The sequence below is a fragment of the Passer montanus genome, unplaced genomic scaffold (assembly GCF_014805655.1).
Source record: "Passer montanus isolate IOZ18808 unplaced genomic scaffold, ASM1480565v1 scaffold55, whole genome shotgun sequence".
Lineage (NCBI taxonomy): Eukaryota > Metazoa > Chordata > Aves > Passeriformes > Passeridae > Passer > Passer montanus.
In genome coordinates, this window is record NW_024370485.1 from 1,859,399 (window position 1) to 1,878,004 (window position 18,606).

Here is an 18,606-nt window from a genome sequence, read left to right on the forward strand (position 1 = left end):
CCCCCCCCTCCGCCCCCCCTCTTCTCCCCCGTGTGTTGCAGGGGCGCATCGAGTACCTGGTGAAATGGAAAGGCTGGGCCATCAAGTGAGTGTATCCCGCCCGGGCTGCGGGGATGGGGGGCATGGGATGGGGTGGAGCGGGATGGAGGGGGAGGCATCTGTGTGTGCGGCTGCGGGGGGATTTGGGCGCTAATCGCTTCGCTTGTCCCCTCCGCTGCTCCCGCCCCGGCAGGTACAGCACCTGGGAACCCGAGGAGAACATCCTGGACTCCCGCCTCATCGCCGCCTTCGAGCAGAAGTGAGTGTTCATCCCCCACTCTGGGCTGGGGGGGCTGCAGCCGCAGGTTTGACTTTGGGTGGGCGAGCGGGAAACAGCGTCCAGACGTTTCTTTTTTTTTTTTTTCCCCCCTCTTTTTCTTTTTTTTTTTTCCTCCTTGAACTTGTATGCTTCTGTTTTTCCCTTTGGGAAAAGTTTTAACTTCTTGAAAAATTTGATTCCCTAAAGGGAACGAGAACGTGAGCTGTACGGGCCCAAGAAGAGAGGACCTAAACCTAAAACTTTTCTGCTGAAGGTAACTCTTATTTAAATAACTTAGGCCTAGCAAAAAAAAAAAAAAAATAATCGCAAACCTTGCTGGTGCGTGCCCTTGAAGGACTGGACTTTCAAGTGACTTGTGCCTGATGCCTGGCTCTGGGAGCGCGGGGAAAACCCGACAGGAAAGGGGGGGTGGGCAGAGGCGCAGCAGCGTGCGAGGGGAGAGCGCGTGTGCGTGCGACGGGTGCCTCAGCAGGACGGTCAGCACACGCAGATGTGCGTGGTGAGCCTGCAGTCTCTTTTTCCAATATCCTCTCCTTCTCCTGGCCTTCTGTTGCCGCAGTGGAGAGCTAGCCAGTCTTGTTCCCTCTTCCTTCAGGAGGCTGTTCCATCAATGCCCTGCAACTCAGCGGCGTGCTGAGCGGTCAGGCAGCAGAGGCGGGAATCCCACTGCCACTTGTGCTCCTCTGATTGCATTTGAGGATGTAGGTGCTCCACGGGAGTTTCATGAAGGGTTCATGCTTTGATCTGTAAGCTGCAGGCTTGTTTTGCTTTTGCAGAGGGTGGGGGGTGGCTGGGAAGAGGAGGAGGAGGAGTGTTTCACCTCTGCATAGGAAGGCAGCTGAAGTTTCCAGTTCCTTTCTGATGGACTCAGCATCTCTGCAAGATGTCGTAGCATCTCTGTTTGCTTGCAGAGAAGAGCAAGGAAGGTAGTCCCTAGTGCAGGCCTACTTGCCCTGTCTTTTTACCTTTTTTTTTTTTTTTTAAATTAAGAACTCTGGTAGCTGCATGACTGTTACGTGAGCTCTGTGAATTTTAGTTTACAGATTAAATGCCTTGTTCTGTTCCCCTTCCCTCCCCTTTCTCTCCAGCTGTCACAATATCAGGCTTCAAATGAGCATAGAAAGAACATACCTTTGTACAGTTTAGAGAGATGAGCAAGTCTGGAGCTCCTCTGGTTTTATTCTGATAGGAAGCCCTGGAACAGCCAGTGTGGATCCTGTAGTAAGGCATCACTATCACCAAGTCATCCTGTGGCTTTGGGCAAGTCACTCAGGCTTTGTGCGTGTTTCCCCATCTGTGAAACAGGTTAATACTTCCCTTTGCCTGGCAGCAGTAGGAGCTTTACTCCAGTCAGCACAGCACTTTTAACTGCATGAGCACCGGAAAGCGCAGTGAGGGGTAGGGTGTCACCTCTTCTCTGCTGTGAGAGGCCCTAATGAAGCACACAGAAGAAATGCAGGAACAGGCGTATTCTGATGCTCTGCATGAAACTCAGGGGACCGTGGTAATCCTTGGGAAGTCCTGCTGATGGAACTGTCCTGTCCTCCCCGCTCGCCTGTTTTTCTGCTAACAGTGTTCTGTATCTGTAGCCTGAAAATTACAAACGTGTCTGATATGTACTACTCCTTATGCTGTACTGAGGGAACACAGACTAGTTGGCTTTCCTCTTCGTGGCAGTCATGCATTAAATGTAACTCTTGTGTTTAAATTTTCAACAATGCAAAGGAACACTTGAAGGGAAAATCACCAGCTTGAAATAGTCCTCTTCCTGCATTAAAAAATACTGGTATTTGTAACACCTGACACTGTTCAGAGCTGTAGAGCAGTGACTATGCTATGTGTAATCACTTTCTTTTATTTTTTGATTCTGAATGTGATATGGCCATATCTATTGCCATATCACTCATTTAAAAAAAAAAATAATTACTCATTCTCACTCATTTAAAAAACCAAAACCAACCCCCGAACTCAAAACCCACTCATTGCTTCTCTTTTCCCCTTACCCTTTAAAACTCCCCTAAACTTAATGTGAATTATTCAGCATCCTTTGAATCACATCCGTGACACGTTTCTGTGGCACATCTTGCTCCTGCCAGCTCCTGCAATGGTAATGCAAACCTGTAGGTTTGCAGAGCTGGCTTGGTACTTTGTAGAAGCTGACTCGTGGTAGGGAGCGAGATCAGCTCTCCTGAGGGCTGGTTCCACGTTGTGGGAGAGGCTGGCAGGGCAGAGCGCTGCCACTGCCGCTTGGTTTGCACCTCTGGGAAACAGAGCTGGTGGGACTGTTAGTGCTCTGACTTGCTGTTCCTCTGCCACTTTGGATCCTACCCTAAAAATAACACCCCAGACCAGGCAGCGAGCAGTAACTCTGCCTGAGCCAGCCCCATCTGAACTTGTTTGAGCTCTCTTCAGGCAAACCACAATTGACACAACTGCGGCTAGAGTTACGACAGAGACAGCGAGATGGTTGTAACCCAGCTTTTCTGACCCCTGAAGATGCACATTTGACCTCTTCCAGCCCCGCAGCACCAGTTCCACTGTGGGGGGAGTGGGATTGGGCTCTGCCTCGTGCATTACTAACAGTATTTTCAGTTCTTTCAGCTGCAGAATCTCTTGCCAGTGAGAATTTCGGAAGCAGGGGAAGAAATTTGATTCTTGTATCCCAGAGGGAGTATTTGGAGTTGGCAGTTAGAACAATATTCTTTTTGATCTGTTAACTGAACAGATTAGGCCTGGATGCAATGATGTTTAAGCAGAAATCTGGCCTAGGACTGCTTTGATAGAGTAGTCTGCGCTTGACTTCGTGGCTTGCTAGGATTTTTCATGTGTATCGGTGCTTAAACCTAGGCTTCTGAGTCTCCAGAATGGCATCAAAATAAGTGCCCTGATATGTCACTCAGTCCCTTGGCTTGTGTGGGTGTTTTAGTTTGCAGCTGGGACTAGGTTTATCCTGGGATTAGTTCTCAAAAGTTGCAGATAGGCACCCAGGGGGATTTGCAGAAAGCATTCCAGCAGGTTAGTGGCCCACGCCTTTGGAAAAGCTTTGAAAAGCTGCATCTTTGACCACCTGCTGCCTTTGTAAGCCGGGCTCCTGTTTCTGAGAGCTGTCTAACACTTGCCCTTTCGATCAGACTGCAGAGCCACATCACAGTCCAGGCTTTGTGATATTGCTATCAAGATGGCCGGTGTTGAAAGCAACCCCTGCGAACTTCAACTGCAAAGTTTTGGGCAGGAAATGGGTCTTTATCCTTTGCATGCTAGGGGCAAACTTTCCCACAGCTGAGCTCAGGCTTGGCAGGAGGCTGTGATTCTTGGGAGGCTGCTGGTGTGCTGCAGCCCTGTGCTGAGCAGATAGGAAGTGAAGTTCTTAGTGTGAAATGGGCAGCACTGTATGTAAGGCTCTTCAGGTGTCTGGCAGAAGTCATCCTTGAGGACAGGCCCTTCAGCATGGATGCTGGTGTGAGGTTAGAAAGGGACATAGCACATGCTGTAGTGGTCTTCCTCTTTTTCTCCTGCTTGATTTGCTCTTTTTATTTCACTTTTTTCTCTAGGCACTCCTCTGTGTGGAATGCAAACCTCACCAACTCATCTAATAAAGTCTAGCAAGTGCTATTCAGAGACAGAGCCCAATCTGCAAGCTCAGTGGGTGGCTGGCAAAGACCCCTGGTTGGGGTGGCCATAAATACCAAGGTGACAGGAGTGAAGAAGGTTAATGGGAAGGAAGAAGTAAGGGAGAACAAGGGTAAAGGGATTCTGAGTAGGAGAGTGGGGGAAGAAGGGGCTGAGCAGCATGGTGCTCTGTCCTTTCGCCCTCTCTTGAACTCCAAAGCTGGAATTGGGTTTCTTTTGATCTCCTCCCTGTTCGTAAATTATCCTGAGTAATTTGAAAACAGGCCGTTCCCCTTTTGTAGCATTTTGTTCCCAATCCAGAGGGAAACTTTAGTTTATGGCAGTGTTGCTTGGGAGAACTGTGCTATGAACTGTCTTGCTTTTGCCTTGTCACTTAGAAGACTGCAGAAGAAAGAGGGTGATAAAAAGGCAGAATGGCAGCCAAAAAGGGGAAAGAAGAGCTCTTGCAAATGCTGTTGGGAGCAAAGACTGTGGGAATGCAGGTGGAGAATAAAAGACAAAGCAGAGCCAGTAATTTATGAGAGAGTAGTGCTACTATGGTGCAGCAGCACTACTGGAATTGGCCAGATTTTTAAATAATTCTCTAGAAATCCATTGCCTTACACGGTCTTTGGTTTGTTTTTTTCTTCCAAATCATAGAGATTTTGATATAAATCAGGTAAGAGAGGCCTTTCTAAGCACGTGTCTGTGTACGTGCTTGTGTGCCTCAGTGCGTTAAGGGAATGAATGAACAAATATGCTTGCTGGGCCTCGAGGGACACTTCTTCAGAAATAGTAGGGAATGGGGGAGATACACTGGTTCCCAGGGGCAGTGAGGGAGAGCTGTACAAGATAAATAAAGGTGATACATATCCCAGACGGGAAGAGGGGGAAGGGAAGCAATCCCAGCAATTGGCTTGCTCTCATGACAGAGCACTGCAGCAAGCTTCCAGCAACTGCATCCTGATGTAGGCTGAGCTGTAAGCAGAGAGTGAATTGCTTCATATACATGCTGAGTACCTCTTCAGCAGTGAGCACATCCTGCTGGTGAAAGCAGCAAAACCTAGAGAGGTAGTTTCTGTGTGGAAAATTTGTGAGCCGAGGAGCAAACTGTGGTGACACAGCTGAAAGGATTCAGCAGGTTTGTTTTTCAAAGACCTTATCCTCATATGCCTTGTGAATGTGATCGAGGAATGGATCCAGAGCAGGGAGAAGTGCATTTCCAACAGATAAAACTGAATGCTGAGTCTTCTCCAAACCAAAGGTAGCAAGTTACTTAATCTAAAGTTGGAAGCAGGGGAAGAAGAGCCTCTGTGCTGTCCTCTGCAGTGAAGGGACGAGTTCATGTAGGTGATGCCTGAACAAACCTGATCCTGTGGTAGGAATACTGAGCTTCCCAAGTGAGAAAGCTCTGGGGGCTGGTCTTAGATAAAGCATCTGATACGATTTTTCTTGAAACCTTACCTGGAAAAACAATCTCAAGGTAAGCTGAATATTTGCATAATGCTCTTTGGAACTTGCATTGAAGCTGGTCACTGGGGATAGCAGTGTAGCAGCAGGGAAGGACTGTCGGGCCCTAACTCACCCTCTCTCTTAGTAATCTGACCAAAGTATCAATGCTGTCTGTAGACCACCTGGACACTACTGAAGCTGGAATTTAATAAAGGCAGATAGCTGAAACATGAGTTAGAAACAGCTTCAGCCTTGAGAAAGTGTCCCAGAAGTAACTGGAAACGCAGACACATAGCACATAAATTAGACCTACTGCTTCTGGCACACTGGAAAAGTCCAAGCCATCTACCAGGGCTCTACAGTGGCTGCTGGGCAAGCACAAAACTAAGACAGGTCTCTGTGAAAACAAAGAGAAGCTGATTTTGGTGTACAGGAGGAGAAGGTAAAAGCAGCAGCGCTGTGGAAGTGGCCAGGTAGTAACCATCCCAGCATTATCACTTTGTTTAATGTGGCTGATAGGAAACTTTGTTCAGGAATTTTTGGGGTGTATAAGGAAACTGAGGCTGTTTGTGACTGCTTCCCCCACATTTCTGGGAAGCTGCCTTCTTTCTCTCCTGGGTGATGGAGGTGGTGGTGGTGGAAGGTGGCAGTTAGATTTCACTTGGAGCAGAATGGCACAGAGGGGGCAGAACTCCTCACTCAAAGGCATGATTGTGGGCTAGGCAATTAATCTGAAAGATGTGCAGTGTTGGCAGTGGGAGAGGCACTGAAGGATACCTGTGTCCATCCACAGAAGCTGCAGAAGGATTTTCAGTGATGCATCTGTCTGTAACCTCTTCTGGCTTCCCTGTCCTGTATTTTGGAATGGGATGTTGTGTTGCATTTTGCTCTTGGCTCAGCAGTGGTAAACTGGTAAGAAACCCAAAGCACAATGGCACCAATGCTGGAAGGACTGGCTGTGGTGTGGAGCAGGATGAAAAGGAATGAATTTGTTAATGAGGCTGTGCTGGTATGTAATGTCAGAAAGCAAACTTTAGTTTGTCCTTGTGTCTGCCATCTGCTTTGGAGGGACCCATGAAGAAATGGGGTAAGCACAACCCAAATGTACATTTTCCTGTGCCTGTGACCCCCTGACCAGGTCTGCAATGTCTCCAAGTTGTATATTGATGAGATGGGAGGGGAAGACTTGATGTGTGGTGCAGGGAGTTAATCTGGTGCTGCTGCTGTGCTCAGGCCTGTACTATGCCTGTGACAGGAACTGTGTCATATTTTCTCAACAGTTCGGGGCATGGAGTAACACACGAGGCTGAGCAAAGAGTAACTAGGTGGACATTGGGAAGCTTTCTGCTACAGCAGAAAAAGTGTTGGGGTTTGTGTGTGCCGGGAACACTTCCCTTTACCTAGATGGAAACAGCCCTGATAATGTGCAGAGTGTCTGTGCCTGCCTTGGGGTTGTGCTAACTTGTCTGTTTCTTTGTCAGTCAGCTAGCAGAGAGTCTAGGTCCCCAGTCAGGATGAGCCTTTTTGTGTTTTTTTGTACAGTCAGAGAAGGAGGCTCATTTTTGCAGTCCTTTTAAAGCCAGAATACAAGTAGTACTGAAGGCTGTGATCATCCAGTGTGAGTCGAGAGAGGAACAAAATGTCTTCACGTCTCCGTTCTTTGCTCATTGAAGATCTTCTGTGGTTCCCATGGGTATCTCTGTGGGAGAAGAGGGGCTCTGGCTAACAGCAAAGCTCTGGAGCTGTAGAGCCAGGACTTTGAGCTTTTTGTGCAGGGGCTGGCTGGGCCCCTCGCTTAGATCTGTTAGATCACTGCCTTTACACGCACATTTTTTTCCCCAGGCATTTCTCTGGTAGGAGGCACAGCCTGCAGGGTGACAAAGGAGATGGAGTTGAGTGCTAAGCTCTTAGCTGGCAAGAAGCCATCCCGATCTTGGCGTGTGCAAGGGGCAATGGGATGGAAAAGTTGGGGAGGAAAAGCAGCTGTCGTCTTCTAGCTCTGCAGTTCTTTCTGTGCCCACGAGGTGGGGGAAGCTGCTCGCGGGATGGGCAGTCACAGCAGGGGGGCTCGCCTGTCCCCTCCAGGCCTGTGCGACTTCTACCTGTCACCACTGCTGAGAGGGAATATGGAAGGCAGTTGGCTTGGGCAGGTACTGGGGTGCAGGTGGAAGGATGAGCCATACAAGTAACAGCTCTGATGAGATGTGATGTAAGAATAGACTCTGGGTTTCCATGCCCACAGGTCATACAGCACCAGCTTATCAATGAAACTGTTGTTCCTGTTGACAGAAAGTGTTCCTGTCTGGCGCATGAACCAGGGCAGTTTTTGGCACTAGAAGAGCTTAAAAATATTGTTCCCCTGGCCTGGCTCTTGAGGAGGGCTGGCCCAGAGCAGTTGGACAGGTGCTGGTCCAGTGCTAGGTTTCAAACAAGTGTGGTGCTCAAACGGACAAGTCAGTCTCTTCTTTGGAGGTGCAGTTAAATTTTACTTGAATTCCAGCTGGCCTCATCTCTGGCTTTAAACACTGGACCTTGCTCTCACAGCACAGTAAGAATGAATGACTTGCATGTGACCCTAGTTAAAAATCAGATCTCGAAATTTCTTGTGTTTAATGAAGATAGCTCCATCAGGCCATCCTCAAGACCCCCTTCTACCATGCTTTTCAGAGGCAATTCTCATTAGGCATTACTCTGCCTCTTCCCTCTTATCTTGCGTTCAGTTTGTAGAGAACCTGGGACAATCCCTTTGTACGTTTGGGTGCTGTCTCAGCACTGACAGCCCCAAGTGCCTAGGATGATGCTGGCTTCTTTGGCTGACCATGGAGGGTTGTGCACTTTGACTGATGATGGCCAAGGGGGGCTTTGGAAACCATTAACTCTAACCCTGAGACATGCCTGGGAAATCGCAGTTTCTCCCTGGGGAAAGCTTGTGTCAATAGGGGTACAGCCTAGGGAGACATCACCTGCCCAAAAATGATATAGACAGTGTCCTATGCCAGTCTGGGGGCTGTGCTGGAGCCATCAATAGTTTGTAGGTGTGTACCTGTGCTTGTCACTGATGTGTACAAATGTGTCACGGTGCTGCCGGTGGGTGCTTGGCCTGAAGTGAGCAGTGCCTCATTTGAGATCTGGCTGTGCCCAGGCTGCCTCTCTGACCCTGTTTGTTTTCTTTCTCCCCACCACCGCAGGCTCGGGCCCAAGCGGAGGCCCTCCACATTGGGGATGTACACTTTTCTGTCAAGCCTGGTTCCAGTACCTCCTCTCCCAAGCTCCACTCCAGCGCCGCGGTGCACCGGCTCAAGAAAGACATCCGGCGATGCCACCGCATGTCCCGGCGCCCCCTGCCCCGCCCAGACCCCCAGAATGGCGGGAGCGTGGGCGGCGGGGCTGGCATTCGTCCTCCCGTCTCGCCCTTCTCGGAGACCGTCCGCATCATCAACCGTAAGGTGAAACCCCGCGAGCCCAAGCGCAGCCGCATCATCCTCAACCTCAAGGTCATTGACAAAGGTGGGAAGGCAGCCAATGGGGCCGGGGGCCTGGCTCGGCCCAAGATCCCTTCCCGAAACCGTGTCATTGGCAAGAGCAAAAAGTTCAGCGAGAGCGTCCTGCGCACTCAGATCCGCCACATGAAGTTTGGCACCTTTTCGCTCTACAATAAGCCGTCTGCTGCACCTACCCCGTCTCTGGAGGGCAAGGGGGAGGCCGAAGGCTCCCAGGCAGCCTCCTGTGGGCTTATTATGGGCTCCACCCCCTATGATGCCCCCAGCTCCAGCTCCTCTGGGTGCCCATCACCTGCTCCCCACTCCTCCTCTGACCCAGATGATTCCCCTCCAAAGCTGCTCCCTGAGACCCTCAGCCCAGCCATCCCCGACTGGCGTGAGTCAGAGGTCCTCGACCTCTCAATCCCACCTGAGTCGGCTGCCACCAGCAAGCGTTCTCCTTCGGGAGGGTGCAGTGGGGGGCAGACTCCCTCCTTGTCCCTCTCCTCTTCTGACCCGGAGCAGGAGGCTGGCGACTGGCGTCCTGAGATGTCCCCTTGCTCTAATGTGGTGGTCACAGATGTCACCAGCAACCTCCTCACTGTAACCATCAAGGAGTTCTGCAATGCAGAGGATTTTGAGAAGGTGGCGGCGGGCAGTGGTGGAGGAGGCAGCAAGTGAGCAACCAGGTCCCCCCACTCCAGGGGCGTGGGGGGAGCTCTACCTGAGAGAAGTCGTGGTGCGAATGGCTGTCCTTAGTTCTCTCCTTCTCCCCTTGGCTGTCCCTCTACCCTCACTGCCACCCTTCCTCCTCCTTTCCTCCTGCCCAATTCCTCTTGCCTGGAGGCTGGAGTGTGTCAGTGGGGGTGTGGGAGCACCCACTGTTCTGGGTGTTGGTACTGCTAGGAGGAGGCAGGGAGGGTTGTGGTGGGGCTGGGGAATGGTTGTTTGTCCTTGAATGTGGTGTTGTCCAACGGGCAGTGGAGCCTTTGGGGCTGAGGGATGAGTGAGCATGTGTCTGTGTGCCTGTGCAGGTGGTGAGGAAGGTGCTGCTCTTCCTCATTCCCCTTCTGTCTTTGACAAAAACTGAAGAGGAGCTCCAAACCCGTGAGGGAAGAACGTAAGAGGATTGGAGCCCTTGCCCATGTCCTCCAGACCTTCTCCCGCAATGTGCATGCAGACTCTTCCATTCTTGTTTCCCCCTTGCCATGACTACCATCCTGCCATCCTTCCCCTCTTGGTCTGTGACCTGGATCTCCCCTCTCCTGTACTGTCCTTGTGGCAGTTGCTGATCCAGATGCCCCGAGAGTGAGGGGGAGAAGGACAGGTTAAATGTCATGCCCAGAAGGTGCTTGAGACAAAGCTGGGGTGGTGGGGGGTGCCCCATGCAGCCCATGCCTCATATTGGCTTCCCCTTTCCTTTGACTATTGGTGCTACCTTGGCAGTTGTATGGGTGCTTTCAGGTGCCCTGATCCCTCCTCTTCTCCTGCATCTTCCAACCTGTTCAGCTCCTCAGGAGAAAGGGAAGAAAAGAGGAGTCTGCTTCCAGCCCATATCTTCCTCCTGATGTTCATCGCTTGCACTTGTTTGGGAGAGAGGGACATGGAATGCCTTTCTCTGGTCTTTCTGTGGCGGAAGCAGGAGTGGGCTGTGCATCCATCCTGCAGTCTGTGGGAGGGTAATGCCAACAGCGTGATGCTGCCCCAGCCACGTGGCTGCTCTCCCACCTTGTGCGTAAGCTTCCCCCGGCCCTCCTTGCTTCCTCTTGCTCCTTCCCAAGGAAGGAGGAGTGGATGCTAAGGCAGGTTGTTTGTTCTTCCTGCTTATTTTTGCCCCTCCTGCTCACTTTTGCCCCTCCTGCTCTCCCCTCCCTCTGGTGGGTGGTTTGGAAGAGGTTTCCCCTCTGTCTTTTCAGCATCTGAAACAGCCCTTACAACTGTCAGCCAAAGGTGCTCATAAGAAATACCCGTCTCTCACATCGCATGCATGCGCGCTGGATCTCTTCCCCTAAAGCTCCTGTGAGCTGATCTAGAAATTCCTTCTCTTCACCCCTAGCAAGTAGGAGGGAGCAAGACCACAGCTTGCAGTTTATTCCACAGCTCCCTCTTTCCCTGACCAGCTTTGTTCACATCCAAAATAAGCTCTATTTTTTGCCTGCCATTTCTGGCTTGCTCTGTTTCTGTGTGGGTCCTAAGCTTCACGGTGAGAAGCCATTCCTTTGCTCTCTTTTCTTCCTCTGCTTGCACAGGACTGAGGCAAGGAAAAGAGGTGCTTATGAACTGGTGGAAGAGCCTCACCCTCTCAGCCCTGTCCCTGGATGGGGCAGAGGGGTGTCACTTCTACATAACATGCTGCAGAGGTGAAAAGGGTGGAAAAAATTCCTCATGCCAGGGCTCATTTACTTATAAGCCTGCCCTGGGCAGGTGAACACAAGTGGAATTGGCCCCTCTGGTGCTTTCACACAAGGATGTTCAGGAGCTGCTGACTCTGAGGAGTGCTCTCCTGCAGTAGTGATTTTGTGGTTGTAGTGATCTGAGGATAGAAGGGAGGCAATTTGTGGGAGGGAAGTAATATTTGTCTGCCCAAGGGACGTTGTCAGGGTGGTAGAGGGATAGACCAGCTTCTGACCTTAATTAGGGCTTTTGTGCCCAGAGCGTGTCTATTCCCTGCCTCCAGTGCCTGGGCTGGTGTAATAAAATATTTGCTGCCCTCCCCACAAACCTTGCCTTGCAGTGGGTGGCATTCCAAGCTGTGGGAAACGGTGAATTCACACCAGTTGTGGTTGGGTGTCTGCGCAGACAGTCTGAGGGGGATTCCAGGTGCTGTTAGCACCACCCTTGGTACACCTCTTTCTTTTTCTTTCCGTGGTTAAAGAGCTTAGTGGACTCTTCGGGGATGTGCTTCATTCACAGCTGAAGCTAGGGGCAGGGAGAAGGAGACTTCCCTGATCCATTCACCAAGCTAAGGCTTTCTATAACTTGTTGGACTTGTGTGCGTGTCTGTGTTAATACCTGCTTGTATTTTTTGTGGGTGTTGTTTTTTGGGTTTTTTTTGTTTGGGTTTTCTTCTGCGCATCTTTCCTGTGCCTGGCACACCCAGGAATCCCTTATGTTAGCATAGCCTATCCATTTGACTGCAGCTTCAAAGATGAGCAGTTTGTAGGCATAGGGAAAAGCTCTTTCTTAGGAAAATAGCGAGGAGATTCTTCTCTTTTTCCTCCCCCTTCTGAATAAGAACTAATCTGTGGCTGTGAGATAAGAGGAGCTGCTTTTATGGGGTGGATGCAAACCGGCCAGTCACTTTAGGTTGTTAAGTTACTCTTCGGTGTGTATGTGGTGATGTGTTTTGTTTTGTGGTATCAAGATTCTGAAAAAAGTGTTGAAGCGTTTAAGTGGGAGATAAAAGGGAACTTTAATAGGAAACTCTTGATGTGTTTTGGCCAAGATGTGTTGCTTGGCAGAATTCTTTTCCCCAGTGTCTCTTGTATGGTGTTCTTTGGGGGCAAGGGGCAGGAATTGTTTAATTGAAGGGGTTTTGCCTTTCTCCAGAGTGGCAAGCAAGGGAACTGTCTGTGAAGAGTAAAACAGTGGGTCATTGTAGGGATGCTCCGCAAGGACCTTCTTCCTGCGGTGAGGAGATGAGGGCACTTGTTGCAGCAGAGAAACTCATGTGGTAGATCCTCTTTGTGGAGGAAGAAAGGAGTATGATCCGGCTTGCAGACACAGCTCACCTGCTTGTGTGACAAATCCCTCCCTGGGAGGGTCACCAGGTGGGAACCAAACCCTGAACCTCTGGATCCCAAATGAGGATCCCGTGCTGGTTTGAGTTAGAGGTTTGCTAACTTGAATGCAGCAGTAGCCTCAAGTTCCCTCAGGTGGACAAGACACTTGAGGCTGACTAACCTACCTTCGTATTCATGTGGGCTGTGCTCCTCCTTCTGAATTTTTTCCCTTGCTCCTTAATGGAGGTAGGAAAGAAGATTCATCCATGCTTTTTAAAATGTGCGTGGAATTGAGGGAGGAGTTTATTTGAAAGTATCCCCTTCCTTTCCCCGTAACCCTTAGGAAAAAAAATCAACAAAAACAGGGAAATATTCTCTGTGTCTGTGCCATGTTTGTTCTCGTCGTCGTGTTTTTAGAGGAGATTTTATGATGGAGTGGAAAAAGTGAAATGATTAGTTTTGCATAAAAAAAGAAAAGTTTTAAAAAAAATTTCTACAGGGAGAGAGCGAGAGAGAGTTTAAAAATGAATAATAAATGCAGTGATTGCACAAACTGTAGTGGTATTAGATGGTCCTTAGAGAAAAGAGTATTTTGTAGTATCGAAGCATGTGTGTCTGGGATGGTGTTTGGCTTGCTTGAACTGGAGGGAAAGGCATTCTAGGACTAAGCAGAGATCTCTGAGCTGAAAAGGCAAGTTGCATGTTGGAGGAACCCTGTCTACAAACCTTTCCCGTCCTTGCCTCCCAAGTGTTGGAGTGAGTTCCCTTCCCTCCCATACCTCTCCTGTGAGCTAAGGTGGAGTCTCCAAGTGGTTTTCTGGCTGAGCAGCCCTCAGAGGGCCGGTCTGGTTCTGACAGAATGTGGATCAGGCCATCAACGTGGAAACAGTTGACTTACTTTGCATGCACAACAGGCTGCTAATGTTTGGGGTTGGCATGTACCTTTCTTGCCAAGTTGCTGTCTCTTTTCCATCCCCTATATCCAAGCAGAATTAATCATGGTGGGCTTATTTCCTGGGAAGCAGATATGCCTCTCCTCTGTAAGGTTTCTTAAACTTCTTCCAATACCAGGTGGGGGGTGACATGTATAGAATTCACCACATCAGGGCAGAAAACTGAATCCCATTGTTGTGTATTCCAGCACCCCTTCTCCCCAGTGGCTGGATCTCTAGAGGGAAATGAGGGCACTGCCTTGTGTGCTCTGATTGTGTTGCTGAGGGACACACACCCTCTTCTCGAGGCCAGCAAATGCTGGAAGTTTTTAGGGTGGAGAGGGGAGAGGAACACTCTGACAGGACTGTGCTCAAGTAGGGCAGCCCTCTTCTCCAGCTTCCTTTGGGGTGGTGGGGAGGAGTTGCCTGAACGTTCCTTCAGAGCGAGGAGGCAGCTCTTGTATGCTGGCTTCCCTGTCCAGGATGTCTCTGGTGTTCATCTGGCACGTGGGAGTGACTGCAGGGAAGAGGGAAACCACCAGATGTTGGTGTCTGAACAGAAGATGGCAGGCAGGGACACTTGAACAGCTTTTCTTGTCTGGACTTCTGTGGTGCCCTTTGCAGTGGCTTTGCAGTGGCAGATGACTGATGTCATGATGTCTCGATGCTTCCCATAGCCTGGGCTGCACTTGGGAACTTCTCTCTCTGCCCATCAAACTGTCTGTGCTTTCCATGGCTTTCAACTTGGAACAGGAACCTCCTGTCTCAGGCTCTCTTCTCAGTGAGCAGCATGGGACTGGAGGGGCATGAAGCTAATGAGATACAAGCTCCTTTGGGGATGAAAAACAGAAATAGTGTGGTGAGCAGGCCCAGCTGTGGTGAGCCACTGCTTAAATTCTGTTTTCAAAAGAGAATGGGAGCATTTCTCTGTGTCTCCCCTTACTGAACTTCCCAGGGAGATTTTGTGAAATAAACAAATTTAAAAAAAAAAAAAAATAAAAAAAATCACAACCACAATCATGCTTTTTACTGGGTAGGAGCTGTCTCTGAGCTGAGTCTTCCTAGGGATATCACTCCCTTCTCCAGCCCCTCTTTGTAGAGGAGGCTTCAGCAGCTCCCAGTGTTTGGAGATTATCACCTCCCTGGGGACTTGCTGGCAGAAAGAGGTTGCCATGCTTGAAGGATGGCGTCCTGAGTTGCCCATACTTCTGCCCACCCCAGGCCATGGCATTAGTGGGGCTGCTCAGGAGCAGGTCCTTCTTCCCAGGGAGGTGTAACAAACCTGGAGTGCGTGTTTGGCTAAGTGCTTACTTTCCCTTTAGCTTCCTTCCCCACCTTCTGACGAGACTTTTTCCTCCTTGCCTGGCACATCCTTTTACTCCAATGTCGCTTGCTTTTGCTGCATTTTTCAATTGCCCAATAATCACGCAAGAGCTGGGATCTTATTTACTTCTTATATATAAATATATGAATATAAAAAGCCTCCTCCCCCCTTTCTCCCCATCTCACCCACCACCCCATGCACAGGCTCCCTGATCTCTGCTCTGAAGGCAATCTGCTGTAGAGGGTTAATTTGGGGTTGGGGACCCGGTGCCTCCTGAGTTCTGTTCCTTCTTGGCTTGCCGTGGTTTTTCTGCCAGCTGTGTCACTGCCCTGTGCCTCTGTCTCCCTCATGCAAAGGGGATGGGGGTGGAGGGGACCATCCTGCTGAGGGTGCTGGCAGCCCAACTCTCCAGGTGTTTGCAGAGATGGAGTGCTCAGGGTTGCTTCAGAAATCCCCTACTCCCTGTCTGTGCTTCCTTCCCCAGGTAATTCCAGGAAGTATCTTCATTTCACCAATGCTCCAAGGTTGAGAAAATAAGTGTCTTTATTTTCTTTTAACTTCTATTTTTGAGATCCTTCCCCAGAGTGCAATGTGTATGGTTTCTTTTTGGGGGTGTAGATGGCAGGAGATGTTGGAGTCTGCCTCCACCCTCACCTTTGCCTTTCCATCCTCTGCTCCTCTCACATTTTGCCATTGCCCTGTGTCAGACTGATGTGGTTGGAGGTATTTGCACCCTTTTCTGTGCAGGGTCAGTCTTGGCAGCAGGAACTTCTCCTGTGTTCTGTGTGGTGATTCTGAGGTGCCCTGTGTCCCACCTGCCTCACCTCTAGGCATGCAGCAGGGCCCTGAGTTCTTTCTTCTAAATTTCTCCTTCCAGGAGTGAAGGGAGATACAGTCCTGTGGTGGTTGGCTGCCTCTAGCAGCTCTTCTGTCCATTCCACCTTCTCTGTGGTGGGAAGCAATGACTCCAGGGCCATCCAAAAGCACAGTCCTTGGGGTGAGGGTCCTTCCACCCCAGCTGAGCTCTGTGCTTTGAGCCCAGAGCCTCCAGGCACTGGCAGATGGCCCTGGGGTGGAGGAGCAGGATGCCCTCAGTGCCCCTGGGCTGGGTGGAGCTGGGAAGGGGGCAGCGTGCTGTGGCACAGGGAAGAAGTAAGGTGACAACTGCAGCAAGATGCAGTCAGAGTGGTGCCAGCTTCTGCAATGGTTCAGAAAATGTTCTGCTGGGAGGAAAGGGGCGTGGTGGGACATGCAGGCAAAGTGTTAATTCCCATTGCAGGACCCTGGTTCTTTTCTTCATTCCTTGTTCAGCTGAGCACTTGGAGCTCACGTTAAACCTCCAGAACACAGCTGGGTGGGTCAAAGCACTTAGTGGGGCTTCAGGGCCTCGTAGGACTAGCGGGGCTTTCCCATGCTCCCAGGCAGCCCCCAGCTGGCCCTGCTCTCCAGGGATACTGAGGGCTTTCCTCTGGGCAGAGCAGCAGGTAGGTGCTCTTGCACAGGTAGGTTGCTCTTCAGCTGCCCTGGAGGGAGCCTGCTGCTTCCAGCCCCCAGCTGCAAAGCGGGGGCAAGAATCTTAGGGCAAGTTCTCAAACGGAACAAAAAAATTAATCGTTGTGATGACTTTTTTTAGAAAAGAGTTGTCATGCCTGCACCTCCCCCAAGCAAATCAACTCAGTGTGCTGTCCTCCTTCCTCTTCTCCCCTGTGCCATTAAGCCTTGTACACTCCCTAAGAATAGAGGAGACTCTCTGCTTTGGGATTTTTTTTCCCCCATTTGTTTTCTTTTTGCATAGAAAGTTGTCTGCTGGTGGTGGAGGACAGGGGCCTGCTTCATCTGTTCCTTCCTTTCACCTTCCCCTGTGCCAAGCTTAGGCTCAAATGCTGCAGATTTCCTGCAAACACTGAACTTGGAGCAGGCGAGTGACCCCACTGCATTCTGTGGTACTTGGGTGCTTCAGATTCTGCCTGTGCTTGAGCTTTGGCAGCATCAGAGCCCTTCCTTCCTCTTGGAGAAGGTCAGCCCTAACTCCAAGTGCTGATAGTTCTGGTGCACCCCATCTGTCTCTTCATTTCCCCTCACTTGGCATACAAAGTGAAGGTGGTAATTTTTTTTAATTTAAAATAAACCTAAATATGTATCTTGTAATTTTTTTTTATTTTGAAAAAAAGCATTTAAGGATTGTGCACGGATGAATTGTATATCTATATATTATTTTTTTGTCTTGCAATTTTCATTTTAAATATAGTGTTTGTTCAGTTTTGTTTTGTTTTTTAATCCAGTTCCCAGCTGGCTAAACTCTGTCTAGAGTGGATGGGTGGGAGGCAGAGCCACTGGAAGGGTGATTGAATCACTCCTTCCCTTGGTGCTTCCTACAAGAAACTGGTTTGCTCCAGGTTTGGGGGTGGGGGTTGTGCTAATTACTCTTGTATTCTTGTACATTTTGTTCTTTCTGCTGCTCTTGAATATTGTATCAATGCCAGAAATGGGGAGTTAAAAATTAAAACAAAAAATTAACCCCAATAAATTGTTACATTCCAAAATCTGTTGTTGTTTTCCTTGGGCGGGCTGTGACTTGCAGTGCTTGGGAGGAGGGCTGTGGAAATGCCTGCCCTGAGCCAGCACAGATCAGCTCTGCAGTCAAACACAAGCACCTGCACCCTCCTTGGGCACCATGGATCAGCCCTGGTTGGGTCTTTGGACCTTTCTGGACACAGAAGCTCTGAAAAGAGACAAAGGAGTATTCTGGAATGTTAAGGGAAGAGGGAGCATTTGGGAAGGCTGAGATGTAGCAAGTGGAACCTGAACACCCTCTTCCCAAGTGCTTGGGAGAATCTCCCATGGTCTCCCACATCCTTTTAATAATGAAATGAGATCAGGGTACAACCTAGCACTTGGTGGCTGAAAAATGCTTCAGGCTTTTCCCAGCTCCAGAACGTGTGCTTGAGTGCCCTTTCTCACAAGCTGATCTAAGAAATATGGTGAAAATTCTTCTCTGTGTGTAATTGAAGCCCCAGATTCACTCCATCACTCTCCAGCCTGTAGCAGCTGCATAAAAAGGCTCAGCTTAACTTCTGGGTGAGAGGTGCTGGTGGTGGGGCAAGCAGGTTGGCTTTGGACAGAGAGGCCCTTCAGGCAGGCAGGAGAGAAGAGCAGGAAGGCAGCACTTGTGGGTAGGGGGGAAAGGGCAGTGTCTGGGCACAGCTCCATCCAAAACACCCTCAGGGCTGCCCTTCAGGAGGCTGTGCTGAGGTCTCACCCAGCGGGGAGAGATTGGGCTGAGCTGGGTGTTCCTTGGAGAGAGCTGCTGCCTTGAGATGCTTCTGCAGTGTTGGTGTTTTGGAAAGCCACGGCAGGGGCTGCTCCAGTGGTGGCACAGCTGGCAGCAGGGAATGCTGCCCACAAAGCCAAGCACAGTCCAGGTGTCGTTCATGTCAGGCCATCAGGCTCACCTTGCCTCTTCTGCAGGAAACACTCACAAAGCCAGCACTCCCTCCTCCCTTGCCCCCTGGTTTTGCTCAGAAGCCAGTGGGCTTTTGGCTGGATTTGAGAACACCAAGTGCAGCCAACTCTCACCCAGTGCTTTCTGGAGCAGGAGGAAGGCTGGAGAGACAGACCCCAGCCTGACTGAACAAATCCAACAAGGTCCTGCACCTGCCCTGGTGCAGGCAGACCCAGTAACCAGGGCAAGATGATGCAAGTCACATCTGCAGGGCTGAGAAACCTGGAAATAAAGAAGCCAGGATTTCCATGCTATGTAGAACCTGCA

At 50.1% G+C, this 18,606-nt stretch overlaps 1 protein-coding gene across 2 annotated transcripts in view; it reads left to right on the forward strand.

Moving 5' to 3' along the window:
* The window catches only part of CBX6 (chromobox 6), a 17,673-nt gene extending 293 nt beyond the window's left edge, over window positions 1-17,380 (forward strand). The window contains exons 2-5 of one of the 2 annotated variants that reach the window (XM_039725307.1): window positions 42-85; window positions 233-298; window positions 506-572; window positions 8,569-17,380. In XM_039725307.1, coding sequence (XP_039581241.1) covers window positions 42-85; window positions 233-298; window positions 506-572; window positions 8,569-9,540 — 1,149 coding nt within the window. In that variant the 3' untranslated portion in view covers window positions 9,541-17,380. The remainder of the gene's footprint in view (window positions 1-41; window positions 86-232; window positions 299-505; window positions 573-8,568) is intronic. The other variant, XM_039725308.1, reaches the window with a different exon arrangement.
* The last annotated feature ends 1,226 nt before the right edge of the window (window positions 17,381-18,606 follow it).